This window comes from Enhydra lutris, unplaced genomic scaffold, assembly GCF_002288905.1.
Source record: "Enhydra lutris kenyoni isolate GAN:26980312 unplaced genomic scaffold, ASM228890v2 scaffoldscaffold85, whole genome shotgun sequence".
Lineage (NCBI taxonomy): Eukaryota > Metazoa > Chordata > Mammalia > Carnivora > Mustelidae > Enhydra > Enhydra lutris.
This window is the reverse complement of record NW_019154169.1, coordinates 6,174,413-6,202,303: the sequence shown is the minus strand read 5'-3', so window position 1 is coordinate 6,202,303 and position 27,891 is coordinate 6,174,413. Positions and strand designations below refer to the sequence as shown.

The window sequence follows — 27,891 nt, the reverse complement described above, 5'->3', positions numbered from 1 at the left end:
GCACACTAACAATGAAAAACAGAAAGGGAAATTAGAGAATCGATTCCATTTACAATAGCACCAAGAACCATAAGATACCTGGGAATAAACCTAACCAAAGGGGTAAAGGATCTGTACTCGAGGAACTACAGGACACTCATAAAAGAAATTGAAGAAGACACAAAAAGATGGAAGACCATTCCATGCTCTTGGATCGGAAGAATAAACATTGTTAAAATGTCTCTACTGCCTAGAGCAATCTATACTTTTAATGCCATTCTGATCAAAATTCCACCGGTATTTTTCAAAGAGCTGGAGCAAATAATCCAAAAATTTGTATGGAATCAGAAGAGACCCCGAATCACTAAGGAAATGTTGAAAAACAAAAATAAAACTGGGGGCATCACGTTACCTGATTTCAAGCTTTACTACAAAGCTGTGATCACCAAGACAGCATGGTACTGGCGTAAAAACAGACACATAGACCAGTGGAACAGAGTAGAGAGCCCAGATATGGACCCTCAACCTATGGTCAGTTAATCTTCGACAAAACAGGAAAAAATATCCAGTGGAAAAAAGACAGTCTCTTCAATAAATGGTGCTGGGAAAACTGGACAGCTATATGTAGAAGAATGAAACTCGACCATTCTCTTACACCGTACACAAAGATAAACTCAAAATGGATAAAAGATCTCAACGTGAGACAGGAATCCATCAGAATCCTAGAGGAGAACATAGGCAGTAATCTCTTCGATATCAGCCACAGCAACTTCTTTCAAGATATGTCTCCAAAGGCAAAGGAAACAAAAGCGAAGCTGAACTTTTGGGACTTCATCAAAATCAAAAGCTTCTGCACAGCAAAGAAAACAGTCAACAAAACAAAGAGGCAACCCACAGAATGGGAGAAGATATTTGCAAATGACAGTACAGACAAAAGGTTGATATCCAGGATCTATAAAGAACTCCTCAAACTCAACACATGCAAAACACATAATCATATCAAAAAATGGGCATACAATGAAGACATACAAATGGCTATCAGACACATGAAAAAATGTTCATCATCACCAGCCATCAGGGAGATTCAAATTAAAACCACACTGAGATACCACCTTACACCAGTCAGAATGGCCAAAATTAGCAAGACAGGAAACAACATGTGTTGGAGAGGATGTGGAGAAAGGGGAACCCTCTTACACTGTTGGCGGGAATGCAAGTTGGTGCAGCCACTTTGGAGAACAGTGTGGAGATTCTTTAAGAAATTAAAAATAGAGCTTCCCTATGACCCTGCAATTGCACTACTGGGTATTTACCCCAAAGATACAGATGTAGTGAAAAGAAGGGCCATCTGTACCCCAATGTTTATAGCAGCAATGGCCACGGTCGCCAAACTGTGGAAAGAACCAAGATGCCCTTCAACGGATGAATGGATAAGGAAGATGTCCATATACACTATGGAGTATTATGGCTCCATCAGAAAGGATGAATACCCAACTTTTGTAGCAACATGGACGGGACTGGCAGAGATGATGCTGAGTGAAATAAGTCAAGCAGAGAGAGTCAATTATCATATGGTTTCACTTATTTGTGGAGCATAACAAATAACATGGAGGACAAGGGGAGTTAGAGAGGAGAAGGGAGTTGGGGGAAATTGGAAGGGGAGGTGAACCATGAGAGTTATGGACTCTGAAAAACAATCTGAGGGGTTTGAAGGGGCGGGGGGTGGGAGGTTGGGGGAACCAGGTGGTGGGTATTAGAGAGGGCACGGATTGCATGGAGCACTGGGTGTGGTGCAAAAACAATGAATACTGTTATGCTGAAAATAAAAAAATAAAAACAAACAAACAAACAAAACCTCTGCCTTCGGCTCAGGTCATGATCCCAGGGTCCTGGGATTGAGCCCCACATCAGGCTCTACTCAGCGGTAAGCCTGCTTCCCCCTCTCTCTCTGCCTGCCTCCCTGCCTACTTGTGATCCCTGTCAAATAAATAAATAAAATCTTTAAAAAAAAAAGAATAACTGGGGCGCCTGGGTGGCTCAGTGGGTTAAGCCACTGCCTTCGGCTCAGGTCATGATCTCGGGGTCCTGGGATCGAGCCCCGCATTGGGCTCTCTGCTCAGCAGGGAGCCTGCTTCCTCCTCTCTACCTGCCTCTCTGCCTGCTTGTGATCTCTCTCTGTCAAATAAATAAATAAATAATTCTTTAAAAAAATTAAAAAATAAAAAAGAATAAAAAATAAAAAAAAGAATAACCATAACCAGATAAAATTTGCTAATGGAAATACAATATAAAAGAAGCAAAATTTAACATCAATTGCATAAAGTGTGGGTGGAAAGAAATAAAGTGTAAAGTTTATGTATGCAATTGAAGTTAAGTTGTTAGCAGATTAAAGTAACTGTTATAACTATAAATTATTTGATTTAAGCCTCATGGTAACCACAAAGGAAAAACATATAGTAGGTAAACCAAACAAAGAGAAAAGAATCACAGCATATCAGTACAAAAAAATCATCAAACTACAATGAAGAAAACAAGAGAGGAATAAGAGAATTACAAAACAGACACAATATTAGCAAAATTTAAAGTTCTTGCCTATTAATAATTACTTTAAATGTTATATTCAGTTAGCCAGCATATAATATTGGTTTTTGATGTAGTGTTCAATGATAATAATAGTAAAATAATTAAAAAATAATAATTACTTTAAATGTAGAGGGACTAAACTTCCCAACCAAAAGACATAGAGTGCCTGAAAAAACATAGACTGAAAATAAAACAAAAACAAAAACAAAAACCAGCCCCAAATAAATGCTGTCTATAAAAGACTAACTTCAGAATTAAGAACATACATTGGCTGAAAGTGTGACATGGAGACATGGACATGGTAACAAAACAAAGCAAGAAAGGCTATACTTATATCAACAAAATAGACTCTAAGTCACAAATGTTCACAATAGAAAAAGGATGTCATATTTTGATAAAAGGGATAATACAACAAGAATATATAGCAATTATAAATATATATGCACCTAATATCAAAGCATATAAATATAGAAAGCCAATACTGACAGATCTATAAGGGGAAAATAGCAATACAACAATCACAGGAGGCTTCAACATTCCACTGTCATTAGTGGATATAGATCATCCAGACAGAAAGTCAATTTTAAAATGCAGAACTGAACAACAGAATAGACTAAATGACTCTAACACACATATACAGAGCACTTCACCCAACATCAGCAGATTACTCATTCTTCTTAAGCAAATATGTAACATTATTCAGGATACATCACACGCAGTCATAAAAGAAGTCTTAATAAATTTAAGAAGGTTGAAAATTATTCCATACATCATTCCCTATTACAGTGGAATAAAACCATATATTAGTAATAGAAAGAAAATGGGAAAATTTATAAATACATAGAAATTACAGCCAGTGCAATCTTTGATAAACACCAATGGCATTTTTTTTACATAAATAGGAAAAAACAATTATAAAATTCATTTGGAGCCACAAGAAAACACTGAATAGTAAAAGCAATTTTGAGCAAGAACAACAAAACAGAAGATACTAAGCTTCTTGACTTCATAACACATTACAAAGTTACAGTAATCAAAACAGTATAGTACTGGCACAAAAACATGTGCATAAAACAATGGAATAGAATAGCCCAGAAATAAACCATCACATATACTGTCAGGTAATATCTGACAAGGGCACCACAAATATAACATAGGGAAATGATAGTCTCCTTCAATAAGTGGTGTTGGAAAAATTGGATATCTACATGCAAAACAATGAAATTGGACCTTTGTTTTACACCATATACAAAAAACCAACTGAAAAAAGGATTAAAGACTTAAACGTAAACCAGATGGACTTAACAGACATACAAAACATTCCACTCAAAAGAAACAGAATGCACATTCTTCTCAAGCATATATGAAACATTCCCCAGATCATATGGTAGGCCACAGTACAAGTCTTAATAATTTTAAGAAGACTGAATTCATATCAAGCCATCTTTTCTGACCACAATGTTATGAAAGTAGGAATCAATTACAAGAAGAAAACTGGAAAATTCACAAATATTATCAAGTGGGATTTACTCAACACCCAAAAATCAATGAGAAACACCACATTAAGAAAATAAAGAATATAGCGCCTGGTTGGCTCAGTTGGTTAAGCAATGGCCTTCGGCACAGGTCATGATTCCGGAGTCCCGGGATCAAGTCCTGCATTGGGCTCCCAGCTCCATGAGAAGTCTACGTCTCCCTCTGACCTTCTCCCCTCTCATGCTTTCTCTGTGTCTCTCTCAAATAAATAAATAAAAATCTTAAAAAAAAAAAAAGAAAAGAAAGGATTAAAAATCATATAATCATCCCAAGAGGTGCAGAAAAAGCATTTGACAGAATTCAACATCCATTTCTGATAAAAAATTCTTAACAAGGGGGGGTATGGTGCAGAAATACCTCAAAATAATAAAGGCCACACGCATATACATAAAATATAATTTTTCCCTATTAATTCAAGATATGTGATTTTACTTTTGCATAGCTTTTAAATTTTTAAACTTATTTCCAGCTTCATTAATATAATTGACTATAATATTGTTTAAGGTGTTGTATCATGTTGTATCATGTTGACATGATACACATATAATCCAAAATGATTAGCATCAGGGTTAGGTAACACCTCCATCATGTAACATAATTACCATTTCTTTTTTTGCAATGAGACATTTACTAATCTACTCACTTAACATCTTTCAAGTATATAATACAATATTTAGTTGCCATGCTGAACATTAGATCCCTAGAACTTATTCATCTCATAACAGGAAGTTGCTACCCTTTGACCAACATCTCTGCATGTTTCCCACCATTCTGTGGTAACAACCACTATACTGTTTCTATGAATTCACCTATTTCAGATTCCACATATGACTGATATTCTATAGTATTTTTCTTTCCCTGGCTTATTTCACTTAGCATAATGCCCTCAGAGTTGATCCAAGTTGTCACAAATAGCAAGATTTCCTTCTTTCCCATGGATGAATGATACTCTATTGTATATATACCACTTCTTCTTTATCCATTCATCCATTGACTGACTCAGGTTGTTTCCACATCTTAGCTGTTATAAATAATGCTGCAAGAATATGGAAGTGTACATGTGTGGAATTTAAGAAACCAAACAGATGAACAAAGGGGAAGGGAAAAAAAGAGAGAGGGGCAAACCATAAAGTAGATTCTTAAGTATAGTGAACAAACCAAGGTTTGCTATAGCGGAGGTGGGTGGGGAAATGGGCTAAATAGGTGACAGCTATCAAGGAAGGCATTGGGTGTTATACAACACATAAATAATGAATCATTAATTCTACTCCTGAAACTGATATTGTATTATATGTTAACTAACTTAGGATTTAAATAAAAACTTGGAACAGAAAATAAAATAAATAATAAAATAAATAAAAATAAAATAAAATTAAAACTTGAAACAGGAAAGAAATACAGCATTAAAAAAAGAAATAAAGCATTTTTTAAAAAAGAATCTGGAAGTACAGATATCTTATTGATACCAGTTTTTGTTTCCTTTGATATACCCAGAAGTGGATTGCTGGATCCTATGGAAGTTTTATTTTTAATTTTTTAAGGAACCTCCATATTGTTTTCCATAGTAGTTGTACAGATTTACATTCTCACCAACAGTGCACAAGTATTTAGTTTTCTCTGCATCCTCACCAAGACTTGTTAACTCTGGACTTCTTGGTAGTAGCCATTCTAACAGCTGTGAGGGAAAATTTCACTGTGGTTTTGATTTGCCTTTCCCTGATTAGTGATGTTGAGTTGTATGTGTTTATATATTTTGAATATTAACTTATTTTGAAATATGATTTGCAATTTTTTTTCTCATTCCATAGGTTGCTTTTTCATTTTGTTGACTTTTTCTTTTGCTGTGCAGGAAACTTTTACTTATGTAGTACCATATATTTATTTTTGCTTTTGTTTTGTGCTTTTGATGCCATATCCAAGTTATCATTGCCAAGACCAATGTCAATGAAGTTTTTCCTGTTTTCTTCTAGGCGCTTAGGGTTTTAGTTCTTATGTTTAAGTCTTTAATCCATTTTGAGTTAATTTTGTGAGTGGTACAGATATGGGTCCAATTTCATTTTTTTCCATGTGAATATCCAATTTTCCCAATACCATTTAATGAAGAAATTATCTTTTCCCTACTGAATATTCTAGGTTCCCTTGCCAAATATTAGCTGACTGTATATGCAAGGTTTTATTCTTGGGTTCTCAATTCTGTTCCATTGGACTATATGTCCATTTTTATGCCAGTATCAACCAGTCTTATTTACTATAGCTTTATAGTATAGTTTGAAATTAGGCAGTGTGATGGCTTCAGCATTTTACTGCTTACTCAGGATTACCTGGGCTATTTATGGTCTTTTGTGGCTCCATACAAATTTTAGGATTGTTTTTCTACTTCTGTGAAAAATGCCAGTTGAATTTTGACAGAGATAGCATTGAATCCATAGATGGCTTTGGGTAGAATGAACATTTTAACAATAATAATTCTTCTGATCCATGAACATGGGATATCTCTTATTTGTGTCTTCTTCAATTACTTTAATCAGTCTTGTAGTTTTCACCACACTGATTGTTCACCTCATTGGTTAAATTTATTTCTACATATTTTATTATTTCTGATGCTATTGTGAATAAGGTTTTTTAAAAATTTCTGTTTCAGGTGTTTTGTTGCTAGTGCCTAAAAACACAACTCATTTCTGTATGTTTTGTATCCTGAAACTTTATTTATTAGCTCTTAACAGTTTTAAGGTAGAGTCCTCAGGATTTTCTCGATATAAGATCATATCACCTAAACAGAGAAAATTCCACTTCATCCGATTTGGATGCCTTATACTTATTTTCTCCTATGATTGCCCTGGCCAGAGATTCCAGTACTATGTTGAATTGGAGTGGTGAGAGTAGACATCCTGGTGTTATCCTAAGCTGGAAGGAAAACTTTCCACATTTCACTGTCAAGTATGATGGTGGTTGTGGGTTTATCATATTTGGCTTTTATTGTTCGAGGAATATTCCTTCTATACCTGAATTTTTTGAGTGTTTTTATTATGAAAGGATATTGTATTTTGTCAAATGCTTTTCTGCACCTGTTGAGATATCATATGATTTTTACTCTTCATTCTATTAATGTAGTATATATCACATTTATTGATGTGACTATGTTGAACTATCCTTGTATCACAGGGATAAATTCCACTTAATCAGGGTGTATGATCCTTTTAATGTCCTGTTGAATTTAGTATACTAATATTTTCTTGAGAATTTTTGCATTTATATTCAATTGGCCTCTAAGTTTTTTCTTGTGGTGTCCTCTGGTTTTGGCATAAGAGTAAAGCTAACCTTGTGAAATGAGCTTGGGAGTGTTCCTTCTTCTTCAATTTTATAAGAGTTTGAGAATTGGCATTCATTCTTTAAATGTTTGATAAAATTCAACAGCAAAGCCATATGGTGTTTGGCTTTTCTTCACTGGACATTTTTGATGACTGACTGAATCACCTTACTAGTATAGTAATTGGTCTCTCCAGATTTTTAATTTCTTCATAATTCAGTTTTGATAGGTCATATGTTTTTAGGAATTTATCCACTTCTACATTATCCAATTTGTTAGCATACAAGTGTTCATAATAGTCTCTTATGATCTTTTGTATTCCTGTGATATCTGTTAGAATGTTTCCTCTTTCATTTCTGATTTTGACTCCTTTTTCTTTTTTTTTATAATGTGTTGTTAGAATAATTTTATTCATTTTTATTTTTTTAAGATTTTATTTATTCATTTGAGTGAGAGTACAAGTCGGGGTGGAGAAGAGGCAGACAGAGAGGGAGAACCAGATTGCCCACTGAGCAGGGAGCCTGATTGGGCCCTGGGGCTCAATCCCAGGACCCGGAGATCATGACCCGAGCCAAATGCAGACTAGACTCTTAATCATCTGAGCCCCCCGGGTGTCCCTTTTTGCTTTTTTCCTTAGTCTAGCTAAAGTTTTATCAATTTTATCTTTATCAAAAACAGATTTTAGCTAATCTTTTCTATTGCTTTCTAGTCTCTATTTGATTTATTTCAGCTGTGATCTTTGTTAACTCCTTCTGCTAACTTTGGCCTTAGTTTATTCTTCTTTTTCTAGTTCCTTGACATTTAAAGTTGTTTATTTGAAATCTTCCATTTTCCCTTACACATGCATTTATTGCTATAAACTTCCCTATAAGAAAGGTTTTTACAGCATCATTCATGTATTTGTCTGTTGAGTTTCTATTTTCATTTGTTAGGGGATTTTTTTTTTCTCTTCATTTCTTCCTTGGCCCATTGATTATTCTAGAATATGTTGCCTAGTTTCCACATACTTGTAAAAATTCCAGCTTCCTCTTGTTTATTTGATTTTTAGTTTCATATCATTGTGGTTGGAAAAGATACTTGGTGTGATGTCAGTCTAAATTTCCTAAGAATTGTTTTGTGACCTATCATATGATCCATCCTGGAGAATATTCCATATGCACTTGAGAAGATGAGTATTCTGCTGCTGCTATTGACTGGAATATTTTATATATGCCTGTTAGGTTCAGGGATCAAATGTATGATTCAAGTCAAATGTTTCTACATTGCATTTTCTGCTTGAGTGATCCATCTGTTACTTAAAAGTATTGAAATCCCCTACTGTTCTCATTTTGCCTATTTCTACCTTCGGATCTGTCAGCATTTGCTTAACATATTTATGTGTTCCAATATTGGGTGCATAAACATTTACGATTGTTATATCTTCTTGATGAATTGACTTCTTTATCATTCTATAATGATATTCTTTGTCTCATTATAATTTTTGGCTTAAAGTCTATTTTGTCTTACATATGCATGGGCCAACACTGCAAGGCCAATCCCACTTTCTGCTTCCATGGAATATCTTTTTCCATCTCTTCACTTAAAGCCTATGTATGACCTTAAAGCTGAAGTGCCTTTTGGTAGGTAACATATAGTTGAATCTTATCTGGCCATTCTATGCCTTTCGATTGGTAAAATCAATTCATTTACATTTAGAGAAATTATTAACATGTAGACTAATGCCATCTTACTAATAACTCTCTGGCTATTTTGTAGTTCCATTGTTCTTTTCCCTCTTTCTTTTCCATGGCAGTATGCTCTGATTCCCTTCACTTATCTTTTGTGAATCTAACAGATTTTTGCTTTGTGCTTATTGAGACTTACATAAAACCTGTTATAAGGGGCATCTGGGTGGCTCAGTCATTTAGGTGGCTTGCTCTTGATTTTGGCTCAGGTCATGATCTTGGGGTCCTGGGATCAAGCCCTACATCAGGCTCCACACTCAGTGAAAAGACTGCTTGAAAATTCTTTCTCTCCCTCTCCCTTTGCCTCTCTCCCTGCTCTCTCTCTCTAAAATAAATAAGTCCTTTAAAAAATCTTGTAAAACAGTCCATTTTAAGCTGATGGATAGCAACTTTAATCACATAGGAAAGCTCTACTCTTTTACTGCCCTTTTTATGTTTTTGATCTTACTATTTTTTACTTTTTATATTAATTCATTAACAGATTAGTTATTTTTTATATTGTTTGTTTTATGGTGTCCCACACATCTTGTAGGCTTCCTCTCTTTCATTCCTTTTTATTTTGTTCTCCTCTGACTCGGGTATTTCAAAGCCCCCATCCTCTATCCCTCTGATTTTATATTTGCTTGAACTCTTCTCCTGTTGATGTTCTATATTGCACTTCTCATTTCATTCATTCTTCAGCTCCAGATTTGTTTGTTTTTATATTATTTCTCTTTGTTGAATTTCTCATTTTATTCATATATTGCTTTCCTGCTCATTCAGTTCTATGTTTTATTGTAGATCATTGAGTTTCTTTAAAGCAGCTAATTTGAATTATCAGGTAAATCACAGAATTCTGTCTTTGAGTTCAGTTACTAGAGGATTGTGGAAATCTTTCTGTGATGTCATGTTTCATTGATTCCTCCTGTTTCTTGGAGTTTTGCATTGCTGTTTTCTCATTTGAAGCAGTCACCTCCTCCAAATATTGCTAGATACCTTCAGGTCAAATATACTTTTTATTGGTTCTGCTTACTTTCTCTGTCCCTATAGGAATACATGTGTTCCCTGCTTCTTGCCCCCTTGTGGCAGAAATCTTAAGCTTCTTTGTCTTCTCTCAAGCTTACAACTCACCAGTCTGGCTGCTGAAAACCTGCATGGTCTCGGTCTACCAAAACTGGCCCTAACTGCCATACATGGGAGCATACACAAAGATCTAGCTGAAGAATTGAGTGTGGGTTTAACGTTTGGGGCACTGGGGATGCCTGCAGGCCAAGTGGGGGATCCTTGCGCAAGGTTTTCCCAGTGGTTTGTGGTGGGCTTCTTCCTGGAGTCCTGAATGCAGCTAGGAGGAATTGTACTCCTTTGATACACTCTGATATTCTTACAGCCCCATCTCTTCTCTCCGCAGTCATGCAGGTACTGCCTCAATACTGTGGATGCTGCAAGAGAGAAACAAGTTTCTTCAGCAGCATCCTACACAAGTAGGGAAGCTGGGCAATCATCCACTGTTTTCCCCTGTGGAAGAAGTCATTGCTGGCTAGTTTAGCTCCATGATATGCCACCCTGGGGCAGGGGTGGCACTGGTAAAGTTCCTTTTACCCCCCGCCTCCTTCCTTTTTTCCAACACAGTGCTAGACTCTCTCCTCAGGAAATCTGGAGATCTACAAAGGCTCTGTCATTTGTGAGTATCTGCCTAATTCAGCACTCTCCACATTTGCCCTTAATTGTGCTAAGAGGGGCTGGAGCTGATTCAGACTTCTGGTTTCACACCCTGTATCAAGGACTGTCAGCTTATTACTCAATGTGGGTGAGACTCCTCTTAAGTCCCTTAGCTTTGGGGTTGGATTCCACAACAACCACAGAGGCACTTTTACTTGTTAATCATGGGGAGGTCAACTGAGGGTAGGCGGCTTATGCTGTCATGATGCTGTCGTCATTCCTCAAAATTCAGATTTCTATGAAGAATTTTTATTTTTACCTTGGTATGAATTTTTCCTTCTTATACTTTACCATCACATATTTTTCTTTAAGATGAATTATCTCTTGTCATAAGAAATAGATGTTGGTCAAACTTTACTTATATTCATTTACATGAATGTCTCTTTTCCATTATAATGTTTTTAATGTTCAGTAAAACATGTATACTAGTTACAGGTTTTTCCATAACAAAATTGAAAAGATAATAATGACAAAGTCTAATACTAAGCAAGCTTTATTATGTGATAGGCACAATTGTAGAATCCACATAACAAGCCTCTGAAGTGAGCTAATTATGCCCACATTACCATAAGCACATTATATATGCATATAAAAGGATCTGGAAGAATAAATAAGTTGCTTAACATTGGGAAAATAACTAGGGTCAACAATTCTGGTCAAGGGAAGCAGAACTTATACATTATAGTATAAATCTTTAAAAGCAGAAAACACCTCATACATTTTCTCTGAAATGAACAATAAAAAAATAAAGACACATTCAAAAGGAGCCATCAAGGTAACTCTTTATAATGGCAAAATTTTCCATACTTAACAAAATAGGGGCTTGATAAAGACAGGTGAATACCTTCAAGCCAATAGAAGAGTAACAATATATTTACAAAGAATATTAAAGGCTGGTTATAGTATAGCACAATCACACTTTCTTTCAAAAACAATGACATGGTCTTAAAGAGTTTGCTACAAAAATCTGACAATGATTGTCTATGGTTGGTATGATTACAGATAACTATTTTTTGTTCATATCTACATTAATATAGAGAAGAACTATTCTTTAAAAAGGGTATAGACTTTATAAAAGGCAAGTAAAACAATATTCCAAAACAAAAGATACAGAGCCACAAGATATTAAAGAATACTTAAAAGTAACAGTAACAACACAAACAAAATGGAACACAGATACACAGATATGCAAATTTAGAAAATGAAGACTGACCTGATATCCATGCTTCATATGTATAAAAATATAACTTACCATCAAACAGGCAATAAAAAATACAAAAATAGATATGGCTATTAAATAAGTGGCATTCAAATGAGAAACAGGGAGAAGGGCAAATTTAGACCCTCAATAAATAACTTAAAATAATTTTGAGATGGATCAGTAAACAAAAGTAGCAGGGTTAGCCCCCAAATGAATTTTTCAATGTTTAAAATAAAGGCAAAATACAATAAGCAGTTTAAAAATTTTTAATATTCACAAGTATGAATTTTCCAAAAATAATGAAAGAATGAATATAGATAGAGATCTTCAGAGTGGTTTTTCTTTTCCTGTATAAATTCACTCAGATGAAGTTGTAAAGCATAAGTAAGGCATTTGTACCTTAATTACATTTGTAGTGACTCTCCCTAATACACATTTTCTTATGTGTCCTGTGTCCTTCCTTACCACATAATCCTAACATAAGTTTCCAATTCACAGAGCTATTCACCAGTATGACTTTTTTTATGTTGCTGAATCTCTGAACCCCTCCCAAAAGCCTTTCCACATTCCTTACATTCATAAAGTTTCTCACCAGTATGAATTTTCTGATGTTGAGTAAGGCTTGAGCCTGTACTAAAATTCTTCCCACATTCCTTACATCCATAGGGTTTTTCATCAGTGTGTATTCTCTGGTGCCGATTAAGAGCTGAACCACTACTGAAGGACTTTCCACATTGTTTACATTCATACGGTTTTTCACCAGTGTGAATTAGCTGGTGCTGGATAAGTTTTGAGCCACTACCAAAGGCCTTGCCACATTCTTTACATTCATAAGGTTTCTCACCAGTATGAATTCTCTGATGTTGCGTAAGGTCTGAACCACTACTAAAGGCTTTTCCACACTCCTTACACTCATAGGGTTTCTCACCAGTGTGCATTCTTTGATGCTGAATAAGTTTGGAACCACTTCTAAAGGCCTTCTCACATTCCTTACACTCATAGGGTTTCTCACCAGTGTGAATTCTCTGATGTTGAGTGAGATCTGAGCCACTGTTAAAAGCCTTCCCACATTCCTTACATACATAAGGTTTCTCACCAGTGTGAATTCTTTGATGTCGAGTAAGGGCTGATCCAAAACTAAAAGCCTTCCCACATTCATTACAAATATATGGTTTTTCACCAGTATGAATTCTCTGATGCCGAGTAAGGGCTGAACCACTACTAAAGGCCATCCCACATGCTTTACATTCATAAGGTTTCTCACCAGTATGAATCCTTCGATGTTGAGTAAGGTTTGAACCACTGCCAAAGGCCTTCCCACAATCCTTACATTCATAAGGTTTCTCACCTGTGTGAATTCTGTGATGCCGAGTAAGGGCTGATTCAAAACTAAAGGACTTCCCACATTCCTTACACTCATAAGGCTTTTCACCACTGTGAATTATCTGATGTCGAATAAGGCCTGATCCAAAACTAAAAGCTTTCCCGCATTCTTTACATTCATATGGTTTCTCACCAGTATGAATTCTCTGATGATGAGTAAGGTTTGAGCCACTACCAAAGGCCTTTCCACATTCACTACATTCATAAGGTTTCTCACCAGTATGAATTCTTTGATGGTAAGCAAGGTTTGCACCACTACCAAAGGCCTTGCCACATTCTTTACATTCATAAGGTTTCTCACCAGTATGAATTCGCTGATGTCGAATAAGGACCGATACAAAACTAAAATCCTTCCCACATTCCTTACATTCAAGGAGTTTCTCATCAGTATGTATTCTCTGATGCTGGGTACTGAAAGTGGGCATGTCTTCAGAAGTAAATATCATTTGACTGAAATGTCCTTCCTGAGATTCCTGTTTTCTCTCAAACTGGCTTTTACATTCCCAATCACCTCTGAAACTTGAACACTCAATGCTGTTTTTTATAAGTCTTTCCATTATCTCTCATCAGGATGATTCTATTCCATAAATATCCTTTTTCAGAAATAATTTCTTGGTCTCAACCTTGATTCACAGTCTGAAAGAAAATATAAAAGCAAACATTCACTTTTTTTGTGTTCTGGGAGAAATAAAACTTTTATAATAGAAATGAAAAGACTTAACTGAAACTAATTTTCATAAAAACTGAGTAGCTTATACCATTCTCAAATATGATTGGGCAATTTGACAAACAGAAAAGGAAAGTAAAAAGAAGTCACACTGGAAGATGAAGGAGATATTTAGGAAAACAGATTAGTCAGTCACTCCTAAATAGTGATTTAAATAAAACCCCCTTCAAACACGGGGAGCTTGATAAATATAAAGACATCTAGACTCTCCCCCAATTTTGTTAGAGAATAAATCTAGCATCATATACATTTTAAAATGATGGAAATTACCATTTAACCCATTTCTTAGGGTTGTTTGGAGCATTAAGAAACTACAACTAGAAGGAAAAGTCTAGGATAAATAATCAAGTAACAAACATAAATTGCATATAATCTGAAGGAAATAGAAGAGAATGTTACTCCAGATATAGCAGTATCCTAATGAAAGATTAATGTGACGAATGAGCAATACAGAAGGAAGAATCTATGGTGTTTAGAATATGGCTTATTTATGCCATTTGGTAAAACCCACATTTACCCAGGAAGTCTATGAGGCTAAACTTGGGAGAACAAAGAAAGTAGCAAAAGCTACTGTAATGGCGAATCTAGTTTTAAAGTCTGTGAGAAGGGAAGAGCAGAGATAGGTAATGTGATACTGTTAGCAGGTTGCAAGGATGCAAATAGATATGTATTCTGAACCCCAGATCCAATGATTATTGAATGATTCTGAAATCACACATAATACATTTATGTAGTTGTGTAAAGTAACTGCACAGTGTTCAGTGGCTATAATTTTGGAAGATCTGCATGCCAGAAAAGAATGGATTTAAATATATCAATTAAGTCCCTGAGCACATACATCAAACTCCAAACGTGAAAACATTTGAGCTTTAGTCTCTTCTTGTAACACTTATACAGCAAGATTATTTGGGGTAGGCCTAAATATGTCCTCAAATTCTTTCCATCTCCACTGTCAATAGATGATCCAGGCCCAAACTTTTATTTGGACACAAAAGCAGCATTTTATTTAGTTGTCTGCCTTTCCAGTTTTACACCCTTAGCAGCCAGAGTGATATCCAGCTTGGCACTGTTCTGTTAAAAATGTTTCAGTGATTCCCCATTGACCTTAGGATAAGATCTGTATGCCTTAACTTGGTCTTAACAATTCCTCAGTAATCTTCCTCCCGCCTGCCTCTTCAACCTGATCCTTCTCTCCCCTCAACAATAACTTATAGCTATACTGGTCTTTTCAGTTCTTCAAATGCACTAAATTGTTACACTCCCCCCACCATACACACACACAAAATGATTTCATCTGCTCTACATATTTGTCCATATTCCCTTCTCCACTGCCCTCTCTTGGCCTTACCAGTTCCTGGACATTGTTAAGGTCTCTGCTAAGTGGCATATCCTAATAAAGATTTTTTCTGAATACTCAGTCTTAATTATGCACATCCTATCATTACCTCTCAAAGCACTTTCCCCCCCTTTTTTCCTTCCATTCTTGGTATTTTTGTTTTGGTAAAGGTTGATTACACATTTGTCTCCTACAATTGTAAATTTCATATTGAATGTTTGCTTAATGTCTGTCTGCTACAACAGAACCAACCTTCAAGAAGGAAGGATAGACAATGTATGTTACTTTAATTGACTTGAACTCTGGCACATGCAAAAAGATCAAAATACATTTAATGGATGCCTAATATAATAAATTAATTTCAAAATCCATTATCCTTAAAAATAAACATTTAAAAACAAGATTTCTCTAGAAAGAGAATTCTCTTGTTCTCTCAAAGAGGACAAGTCAATCACATGCAGTTTTTCCTGCCCATTTCTTCACTAAAATCAATGAAATGGGATTTTTTAAAAGGACCAAATGCTTAGGCAAGGAGAATTAAAGAAGAGATAGAAGCAACAAAACTTCTGAAGTTGGAAAGCATAAAAATAAATGATGACTAACTCAACAAACCAAATAATGATGAAACCAAACTCAAAAAGGAAAACCCTGAGGAGGATGATTTATGCTGCAGAACCCCCAGAAAGGCTTAAGAAATGGAGGCACTATGTACTTAGGTACATTTGGCATACAGAAAGCAAAGTCAGGTTCATAGTGTCCGTTCTAAACTACAGAGAGGCAAATATCATAATATATTTAAGGAAACCCTATCATGTAAAAAAGGATTAAATAAACAAGCCCCAAAGAACTTAAAAGAAAAACTACAGAAGAAAAGAAGAAAAATTTCAGAAGCCACCATTAATATCCTAAGAGGGATGAGAGAAGTTATTTTATATGCTAAAAAATCAGATGACATAAAAGGAATGAGATGGAAAAAGGATCTTAGGAAATGAAAATATAAAGTGGGAATAAAAACAAGTAATTACAAAGATGAAAAGATAAATGAAAAAAATCTCTTTTAAAAGTACAACAAGGGGGGCTCCTGGGTGGCTCAGTGGGTTAGGGCCTCTGCCTTCAGCTCGGGTCGTGGTCCCAGGGTCCTAGGATCGAGCCCTGCATCGGGCTCTCTGCTCCGCAGGGAGCCTGCTTCCTCCTCTCTCTCTGCCTGCCTCTCTGCCTAGTTGTGATTTCTCTCTGTCAAATAAATAAAATATTTTAAAAAATAAAATAAAAAAATAAAAGTACAACAAGGGCACCCGGGTGGCTCAGTGGGTTAAAGCCTCTGCCTTCCACTCAGGTCATGATCTCAGGGTCCTGGGATTGAGCCCTGCATCAGGCCCTCTGCTCAGCGGGGAGCTTGCTTTCCTTCCTCTCTATCTCTGCCTGCCTCTCTGCCTACTTGTGATCTCTGTCTGTCAAACAAGTAAATAAAATCTTTTTTAAAAAAAGTACAACAAGATATGGAAATGGAAAATAAATGAAAATTGAAAGGTCATGTAAGGCAGCTCAATATCTAATGGAAAAAGATCATTTTTAAAAGTGTGTTAAGTATCTGCCAAGTTTCAGGGTGTTAGTAGGAATAAAAAAAACCTGAAAATCATCATTTTGAAAACACCAATCTAATTATTGATTTAGGCAAGTATTCTCCATAAATTCTAAAACCAGAAAGTAAATGGTTGTTAAGAAAAAGGATATTCAATGGTCTCAGAGTATCACTCCACAGACTATTTGCTAATTATAAAGGGAAAAGTATACCTTTATACTGGGAAAATTTAGTATTCACCACCTTTAATCTTAAGTTTAAAAAAAACTGGACATCACCAATAGTGCAACAACCTATACCTCCCAAAGTAATGCAATAAAAGGCATACCATCCTATCACCTACATAGTATGCTTACCAAATACTTGGGCTGAATCTAAGCCTCCAATTTACATGAGAAAGCCATCCAAAAGACAAATGGAGGTTGTTAAGACAATCTATAAGACAACTGTCCTGAATTGCCTAAAACATTCAGTGTCATATTAAAAAAAAAAAAAATATATATATATATATATATATATATATATGGTCAGTTCTAGATTAAAAGAGACTAAAGAGACCCAACAACCAAAATAATACATGAATCTTGACTGGATCCTAGATCAAACAAACAAGTGACCAAGTAAATGAACAAAAAACATTACACCAGTTAAAAAAATTAAAAAAGAAAAAAACATTTTTGGGAACCACTGGAAATACTTGAATGCAAAATGCTTGAGGTGATATTAATGACTTAATGCAAATTTTCATAGATTTGCTATGTCATTGTTATTGTTTGTAAAATGTCCTTATATCTAGGAGATGCATGCTAAAAGTATTAAGGGTTAAAATGTCCAGATGTCCCCAACTTATTTTCAAATGATTCGGAGGGGAGGAGGTTGAGAAATACATGTGTGAGTGTGTGTGTCTGTGTGTGTTCAGAAAGATAAAGTAAATGTGGTGAAATGTTAACACTTGGCAATTTTAGGTGAAGACCAAATAGGGTACATGCGGTACACTGAAATGTTCTCTCAATTTTGCTGTATATTAGAAAATTTTCAAGGAAAACAGAAATTACAGATTGTTTTATCTGAAATGAAATGAAATTTAAGAAATTTTCCAGACTTGGGGCGCCTGGGTGGCTCAGTGAATTAAAGCCTCTGCCTTTGGCACATCGGCACACCAGGCTCTCTGTTCAGCAGGGAGCCTGCTTCCTCCTCTCTCTTGGCCTGCCTCTCTGCCTACTTGTGATCTCTCTCTATCAAATAAATAAATAAATAAAATCTTTAAAAAAAAAAAAAGAAATTTTCCAGACTTGAAGGACATGAATCTCCATATTTAATGGACTCATTTGATACCTACCATAAAGAATAAAATTGATTCACACTAAGATAGATTTTACATTAGGTTCCAGGACACTAGGAACAAAGAAAAAACCATAAAAGGCTCCAAAAACTAAAAACAGGGCATAAATAAAAGTGCAGGAATGAAAACAGCTTTGGAGTTCCCAATAATATTCTAAGCAGGAAGTCATGATTACAAAGTTCTAAAGAAAAGTAATTTCAAGTAGAATTCCTGTCCTGTAAAAGAACCAATGTACTGATTGAAAAAGCCCTTTTCAGATATACTAGAACTCACATGCTTAACAAATTTATCCATTCTTACATGCCACCTATATAAAAAACCAATTTTTATAAAAGATTTTATTTATTTATTTAAGAGAGAGAGAAAGAGAGATTGAGAGCGAGCACAATGAGGAAAGAAACATTTCTTTAACAAATGGTGCTAGGACAACTGGATAAACATATTCAAAAGAATGAAGTCAAACCCCCAATCTTACTTCATATAAAAAATTAACTCATGAGGAGTGCCTCGGTGGCTCAGTCTTAAGTGTCTGCCTTTGGCTCAGGTCATGATCCCAGAGTCCTGGGATCAAGCACCGCATCAGGCTCCCTGAAGCCTGCTTCTCCCTCTCCCACTCCTCCTGCTTGTGTTCCCTCTCTTGCTGTGTCTCTCTGTCAAATAAATAAAATCCTTAAAAATATTAACTCATGAAATTGGACCCACTTTCTCACACTATACACAAAAATAAACTCAAAATGGATTAAGTACCTAAATGTGAGACTAGAAACCATAAAAATCCTAGAAGAGAACACAAGCAGTAATTTCTCCAACATCAGTCACAGTAACATTTTTCATGATGCTTATCTCCTGATGCAAGGAAAATAAAAGCAAAAATAAACTACATCAAAATAAAAAGTTTCTGCACAGCAAAGGAAACAACCAACAGAACTAAAAGACAACCTACTGAATGGAAGAAGACATTTTCAAATGATATATCCAATAAAGGGCTAGTATACAAAATATATAAGGAACTTACACAACTCAACACCCCAAAACCAAATAATCCAATTAAAAAATGGGCAGAACCCATGAATAGACATTTTTCCAAAGACTTACAAATGGCCAACAGACACATGAAAAGATGCTCAACATCACTAAGCATCAGGGAAATGCAAGTAAAAACACAATGACACCTGTCAGAATAGCTAAAATCAGTAACAAAGAAACAACAAGTGTTAGTGAGGATGTGGAGAAAAAGGAATATTGGGGCCCTGTTGGTGGGAATGCAAATTGGTGCAAACACTATGGAAAACAGTATGGAGACTCCTCAAAAAAATTAAAAGTAGAATGCCCATATGATTCAGTAAATCTACTACTGGGTATTTAACTAAAGAATATGAAAACACTAATTCAAAAAGATCTATCACCTCACACCAGTCAGAGTGGCTAAAATTAACAAGTCAGGAAAGGACAGATGTTGGCAAGGATGCAGAGGAAGGGGACCCCTCTTACACTGTTGGTGGGAATGCAAGCTGGTACAGCCACTCTGAAAAACAGTATGGAAGTTCCTCAAGAAGTTGAAAATAGAGCTATCCTATGAACCAGCAATTGCACTAGTGGGTATTTACTGCCAAAGACACAAATGTAGCAATCCAAAAGGGCACCTGTACCCCAATATTTATAGCAGAAATGTCCACAATAGCCCATAGACCATCTACAGATGAATGGATAAAGATGTGGTATATATACATAATGGAATACTACTCAGCTATCAAAAAATGAAATCTTGCCATTTGCAACAACATGGATGGAAATAGAGGGTATTATGCTAAGCGAAATAAGTCAGTCAGAGAAAGACAATTATATGATCTCACTCATATGTGGAATTTAAGAAACAAAACAGAGGATCATAGAGGAGAGAGGAAAAAATAAAACAAGACAAAATCAGAGAGGGAGACAAACCATTAGAGACTCGTAATCATAGGAACAAACTGAGGATTGCCAGTGGGTGGGGGAAGGATTGGGGTGTAGGGTAACTGGGTGATGGACATTAAGGAGGGCATGTGATGTACTGAGCACTGGGTATTATGTAAGACTGATGAATCACTGACCTCTACCTCCGAAACCAATAATACATCATGTGTTAATTAATTTAAAAATTAAATTAATTAAATTTAAAAAAGAAAAAAGAAAAGGAAAAAAAAAGATCTATGCACCCCTATGTTTATTACAGCATTATTTACAACAGCCAAATTATAGAAGCAACCCTAATGTCCATCAATGGATGAATGGATAAAGATGTGGTATATATACATATAATGAAATATTACCCAGCCATAAAAAAGAATAAAATCTTGCCATTTGCAACAACATGGACGGATCTAGAGAGTACAATGCTAAGTGAAATAAATCAGTGAAAAACAAATACTGTATGATTTCACTCATATGTGGAATTTAAGAAACAAAGAAAGAAAAAAGAGACCAAAAAAAGACTCAAATATACAGAACAAACTGGTGGTCATCAGGGGAGAGGTCAGTAGGAAGATGGATGAAATAGATTAACAGTAGATTAATCCCTGGATGAAAGGGATTAACAGTACATTTATTGTGATGAGCACTGAGTAAAGTATAGAATTGTTGAGTAAATTTATTGTACACCTGAAACTAATATTGCACTGTATGTTCATTGAACTAAAATTTTTTAAAATTTAAAGTCCTCTTTCATAAAAATTGGCTTAACAATTTAAAAAATTAACTCAAAATGGATCAATAACCTAAATATAAGCACTAACCCACAAAACTATTTTTTTAAAGATTTTATTTATGTATTTGAGAGAGAGAGATAGAGAGTGCAAGGGCAGGGGCACAAGCAGTGTGGAGGGGCAGAGGGAGAAGCAGGCTCCCCAGTTTGCAGAAAGCCCAATGCAGGGCTTGAACCCAGGACCTAAGGCAAACACTTAACCAACTGAGACATGCCGCTGTCCATATTAAAAACTCTTTCAAGAAAACATAGGGATTTATAAATCTTTATGACCTTGGAATTGGCTATATAGTCTTAGTAATCATACTATTCCAAGTACTTGACAAGTATTACTTGTACTTTGAAAAGTATAAGTAATAAAAAATACATTTTAATTCATCAAAGTCAAAGGTTTTGTGCTTCAAACAGCTAAGGGTGTTTTATGGGATGAAGAAAACTTTGAAACTAGAGAGAGCTGAAATATGCACAACATTGTGAAGATAGATTAAATACCATGGAATTTACACTAACTACAACTGAATTATTCACTTTAAAATGGTTAACTATTATGTGAATTCACCTAAATAAGAAAAACCTTTGGGGAAAAAAAGGCAAAAGAAAACTGGAATGAGAAGCTGTTGTTTCTTTAGTAATTAAGATATTATAAGTTAAAACCATAATGACAGATCACTATAAATACATCAGATAAAAAGTGTAAGGATTCCAAATCTTGGCAAAGATATGAAGCAGTAGGTGAACATATGCTGTTAGACTCTCATAGAACCACTCTGAAACAGTTTGTTATTATTTAGGTTAATATACAAAGTCCTATGATTCAGCAATTACACTCCTAGGAAAAACATTTCCTAGAATCTTTACAGCAACAGTTTTTATTAAGACCAAATAGATGAAAACCACAATATCCACAAAAAATATATACTAGATAAAGTAAAGTATGACATAGTCGTACAGCTATTGACATGAACTAGCACACAGCAGTGAAAATAAACAAGATACATCTAAACTATTCCACATTAATTAATTTTAAAAATATTAAATACAAAATTAACAAAACACACAGTATGATTTAATTTATAAAAAGTTTAGAAGCAGGCAAAATTATAAAACATTCCTTAGGTTGTTACAAAAAGTTGGTAAAATGGATGTCTATAATAGCAGAGGAGTTATTTTTACAGAAGTCTTTTTAATGGCTACACTTCAGTAGGAAATAAAAAAAGATTAATTTTGTTTGGGCAGGCAGAGGGATGTGAGGTAACAGCAAAGTATTTTTTAAACTGCATGACAGTTATATGGGTTATTATTTAAAAAAATATTTTTGGGGACGCCTGGGTGGCTCAGTTGGTTAAGTGGCTGCCTTTGGCTCAGGTCATGATCCCAGCGTCCTGGGATCGAGTCCCACATCGGGCTCCTTGCTCATCAGGGAGCCTGCTTCTCCCTCTGCCTCTGCCTGCCATTCTGTCTGCCTGTGCTTGCTCTCTCTCCCTCTCTCTCTCTCTCTCTCTCTGACAAATAAATAAATAAAATCTTTAAAAGAAAAAAAATATATATTTTTTGTCAAATATTACTGAGTTGTTTCTGTGAGGGTGTTTTTTTCTTAAGATTTTATTTATTTATTTGAGAGAGAGAGATAGTGAGAGAGAGCATGAGTGGGCAGGAAAGGGAGAAGCAGACTCCCACCAAGCAGGGAGCCCAATACAGGGCTCAATCCCAGGACCCTGGGATCATGACCTGAGCCGGAGGCAGATGCTTAACTGGCTGAGCCACCCAGGAGCCCCTGTGAGGGTGTATTTTAATGAGTTCAGCATTTAAATAAGTAAACTGACTTGTGAATAAATGACTGAGTAAAGCAGATTGCCCTTCATAATGTGGGTGGGCCTCATACAATCAACTGAAGGCCTGAACAGAACAAAAGTCTGAAACCCCAGTGAATAAAGGGAATTTTTCCTGCATGACTGCTTTCTAGCTGGACATCCATTTTCTTCCTACATTTAGACTCCAACTGAAACAGTAGCACTTCCCAGATCTCAAGCTTACTGGCCTTTGGACTGGAACACTACCATCAGCTCTTCTGGTTCTCTGGTTTGTGGACTGTAGATCTTGGGGCTTGTCAGCCTCCATTATTGCATGACACAATTCCTTATTATATATTTATATATTTTTCCTATTGGTTTTGATTCCCTGGAGAACCCTGACTAACCTCCCTCCCCTTCATCAATGTATATATACACATACATATATGTGTGTGCATGCTGTTTAATTAAGAATCGTTGTATATATACAGCACTGTTTAGTGAGACTAATCTTTTTTGGCTTTTCTTAGTACAACTGAAAAGAAGAGTTTGAGAAAATTCAAGAAAACTGCCTTTCCCTAAGTGAGAATAAACTTCCATTTTGTCCATGATGTGTTAGCTAATTTAATATTTTTATATCTTTCCTGGAGATTTAGATCCAAACTATCTTGCTTAAGAATCATTAGCTCTGAAGTCTGACAAGCCAGCTTTCAATCCGGGTCCTAAAATCTAGGTCCCAACACTTATGTCCTTGGGAAAATTATTTGCCCTACTAAAACTCACTTTTCTCCTCTATAGAATATTGGCAAAGAATCTACAGTTTACAAGGTATTATATATAGTGTCTTGCACATAATAAAGCTCAAGAAATGGCATTTTCGGGGCACCTGGGTGGCTCAGTGGGTTATGCCTCTGCCTTCGGCTCAGGTCATGATCTCAGGGTCCTGGGATTGAGCCCCGCATCAGGCTCTCTGCTGAGCAGGGGGCCTGTTTCCTCCCCTCTCTCTGCCTGCCTCTCTGCCTACTTGTGATATCTGCCTGTTGAATAAATAAACAAAATCTTAAAAAAAAAAAAGAAAGAAAGAAAGAAAAGAAATGGCATTTTCATTTATCAATTATCCCTATCTTATTATGCTATATAGTTATTTTGTGTAAGTCCACAAAATCATAATAAAAAGTATTCTGTTAGATATTTCATCCAGTGAATTATCAGATAACCTATTACTTTTTTGTTCCTGATTCTCTATTATAATTATATCAGAATTTCATTTTAAATCTTGTTGTTTTGGCGCACGTGGGTGGCTCAGTCATTAAGCATCTGCCTCTGGCTGAGATCATGATCCCAGGGTCCTGGGATCAAGTCCCACATTGGGCTCCCTGCTCTGCAAAGAGCCTGCTTCTTCCTCTCCCACTCCCCCAGCCTGTGTTCCCTCTCTCGCTGTCTCTCTCTCTCTGTCAAATAAGTAAATAAAATCTTTTTTAAAAAAGAAAGATTGGTTTTAAAAAATCTTGTTGGGTTTATGGGGCGCCTGGGTGGCTCAGTGGGTTAAGCCTCTGCCTTTGGCTCAGGTCATGATCCCAGGCTCAGGTCATGATCCCAGCATCCTGGGATGGAGCCCTGCATCTGGATCTCTACTCAGCAGGGAACCTGCTTCCCCTCTGTCTCTCTGCCTGTCTCTCTGCCTACTTGTGATCTCTGTCTGTCAAATAAATATATATATATATATATATATATATATATATATATATATAATAATTTTTAAAATCTTGTTGGGTTTTAAGATGTCACAACTTTATAAAATGATTTAACATATACATATGTATAAATGGCAATATATGGCAAGCATATCAATACTGGGGAAGGGTATGCTACATTCTTCTTTTATGTTCAAAATCTACATATGATTTGAGAAATAGACAAATTCCTCCTTAGGGAAGTCATCTTTCTTGGATGTCTCTAAACTCCTTTTTCTGACTGCACAAAAGAGCCAAAAGAGGTTATTCTCTATAAATAGTGCTGTATCCCTAGAGTTAAAATACATTGCCTGAAGTTGTAATGGGTCATCACTGTTGGCTTCTGTTCCAGAGACCTAGATCTAGTTAACTTTCTTTCAAAACTGTATTTATTTAAGTAATCTCTACACCCAACATGGGGCTCAAACTCAGAACCCGAAGATCAAGAGTCTCAGGCTCTTCCAACTGAGCAGCCAGGTACTCCTAGATCTGTAGAACTCTTAGAAAAACCAGTTGGTATTCACTGGTTCAGTTAGGCTCTCAAATGTCTTATCCTTCCCAAAGGTTCCATTTGATAATACAATAATCAGTGAACAGAGATTGATCTAATTTTAAAGTAGCATCATATCATGATGTATTTGATCTTTTTTTTTTTTTTGCTTTGATTTATTTTTGATCTTTCCTTTTCAGAGAAAAGCACAGCCAACTTCACCCAGTCTTGATGTATAATATACATTAAGGAATTATCCTTTATTTTTGAAAAAAGGCAAGATGAGTATTTAGAAAATTGTTAGAGCTTAACTATACTTTCCTTTGTCTTTTTTTTTTAAAGATTATATTTATTTATTTGAGAGAGAGAGAATGAGAGAGAAAGCATGAGAAGTGGGAGGGTCAGAGGGAGAAGCAGACTCCCCGCCGAGCAGGGAGACCGATGCAGGACTTGATCCCGGGACTCCAGGATCATGACCTGAGATGAAGGCAGTCGCCCAACCAACTGAGCCACCCAGGCATCCCTTCTTTGTCTTTTTGCAAGAAGTATTTGTGTTATATAAAAAGGACACCCTCCTGGGCGTATTTCATGGTCTCTTGGACATAGCACAGTGTTGTTGAAGGTACACAAATGGGCAATAAATACAGTGCTCTATATGTCAAATTTATTTTCTCATCTCTTGCAGACCTGGGGGGGATACACTTCACTAAATTCAAATCTAGAATATATTTTATACATGCCTGAATGTACAAAAGTTTTAACTTCAAATTAAAAAAAAAAAAAACAGGGAGTACATTCCCCAGTTTATCTGATAAAACTGACATAGCCATGATGCTAAATAAGAAAATGACTATAAAAGAGAGAATAATTTCAGGCTGATCTAACTTCTAAACATAGATACAAAACTTAAAAGTAAAATTCTAGTAAACTAAATACAGTAAGTAATAAGAAAGAAAACATTATACCCAAGTTTATTTTATTCAAGAAAGGTAAGATTCCTCTAACATTAGAAAATATATTAACATAATTAACTTTATTAACAAATTAAAGAGAAAAAGCACAATTATCTCCAATAAACAGAGAATAATTTGATGAAAGTCAGCATCCAATTATTAAAAAGAAAAAAACTTTAAAAACTGTAAGTAGAAGGAAATTTCCTTATACTGATGAATAGTACCTATAAACACAGGAAAGAACAGACGAAATGATTAAATAGTAAGTGCATATCCTTAAAAGTTGTGGCATATAGGGGTGCCTGGGTGGCTCAGTGGGTTAAGGCGTCTGCCTGCAGCTCAGGTCATGATCCCAGGGTCCTGGGATAGAGCCCCGCATCAGGCTCTCTGCTCAGTGGAGAGCCTGTCTCTCCCTCTTTCTCTGCCAGCCTATCTGCCTACTTGTGATCTCTCTCTGTCAAATAAAAAAAAAAAAGTTGTGGCATGTAAAATATATAAACCACTGGAAAGTAAGAAATAAAACTGATGTTTGCAGATCTTATGATTGCCTACAAGGAAGAAAATGTAAAAGATTCTCTAACAGATTGGTTGTTGTATTTGATAAAAGATTTTACAGAACTTTCAGACATAAACCAGGAAACAAAGGCTAACTGCATCTGTACATACAAGCAACAAAGTTAGAAAAATATATTTTATTTGGGGGTATCTGGCTGGCTCGGTCAGTAGGGTGGAAAACTCCTGACGTTGGGATCGTGAGTTTGAGCCCCATGTTGGGTACAGAGGTAACTTTAAAAAAATAAAATATAATATAAAAAAGAAAAAGAAAACACATTTTATTCACAAATAGTATCAATGCAAAATACTTAGAAATGTTTTTGATGTGAACAGAATTATAAAAGTGGACTGAGATATTAAACAACACTTAAATATATGGAAATGTCATTTCTTATTAAAAGGAAGCATCAATTTTGTAAAGCCATTAATTCTCCTGAGTAATCTATATATTTACTGCAGTTGTAACCAAAATCACAAGTTTTTCAAGGATCTTGACAAGATCATTTTCTAACTTATATATAGAAGCCTACGGGACACTCTTTAAAAATTAAGCTGTTAGGACTTGCTCAAGACTTACTACAAACCAATACTCACTGAGTGTGGCAATGGTTCAGAGAAAGAATTAGAGAAGTATGGCACAGGAGACTGGGCCAGGAATACACTCACACACATATGGAAACTTATGATCAGACAATCCTGGCACTGCAACTCTTCTAGATTAAAGAAGACTAAAAGAGAGATGATACTAAATTCAGTGTGTGATCCTAGACTGTATCCCAGACAGTGCCTGGGGAAGAGAGGATGAGGGCACAGTGAGGTGTTAAAAAGAACATTAGGACCAGTAAAATCTTGAATATAGACTATTTTAAAAGAGTTCTGAGTAATTGTTTAAATTTCTTATTTTAGTAAGTGTACTGTGCTCATGTGAGCGAATACTCTTGCTCTGAGGAAATAACACACTAATGTGTTTAAAGGTGAAGAAGCAAATGTCCACCACTTATTTTTAAATAGTTCAGGTAAAATGTGTGCATTGTGTATGTGTGTTTGGGTACATGCATACATAGAGAGAACAACTACAAGCACATACAAGAATGATCATGCAAATGGGCTAAAAGTAAACTGTTGGTGAATATGAGTAAAGAGTACACAAGAGGAAATGTTGAAAAACAAAAATAAAACTGGGGGCATCACGTTACCTGATTTCAAGCTTTACTACAAAGCTGTGATCACCA

The 27,891-nt window shown here is 35.6% G+C and overlaps 2 protein-coding genes across 2 annotated transcripts in view; one reads left to right on the top strand and one right to left on the bottom strand.

Annotated features, from left to right (window-relative positions):
- The window catches only part of LOC111161451, a 678,116-nt gene that overhangs the window by 90,463 nt on the left and 559,762 nt on the right, over nt 1–27,891 (bottom strand). Inside the window, 1 exon segment of the mRNA XM_022525111.1 lies at nt 12,651–13,730. Coding sequence (XP_022380819.1) covers nt 12,651–13,730 — 1,080 coding nt within the window.
- The window catches only part of LOC111161453 (zinc finger protein 527), a 511,863-nt gene that overhangs the window by 476,115 nt on the left and 7,857 nt on the right, over nt 1–27,891 (top strand). The gene's annotated exons all lie outside the window — the stretch shown is intronic.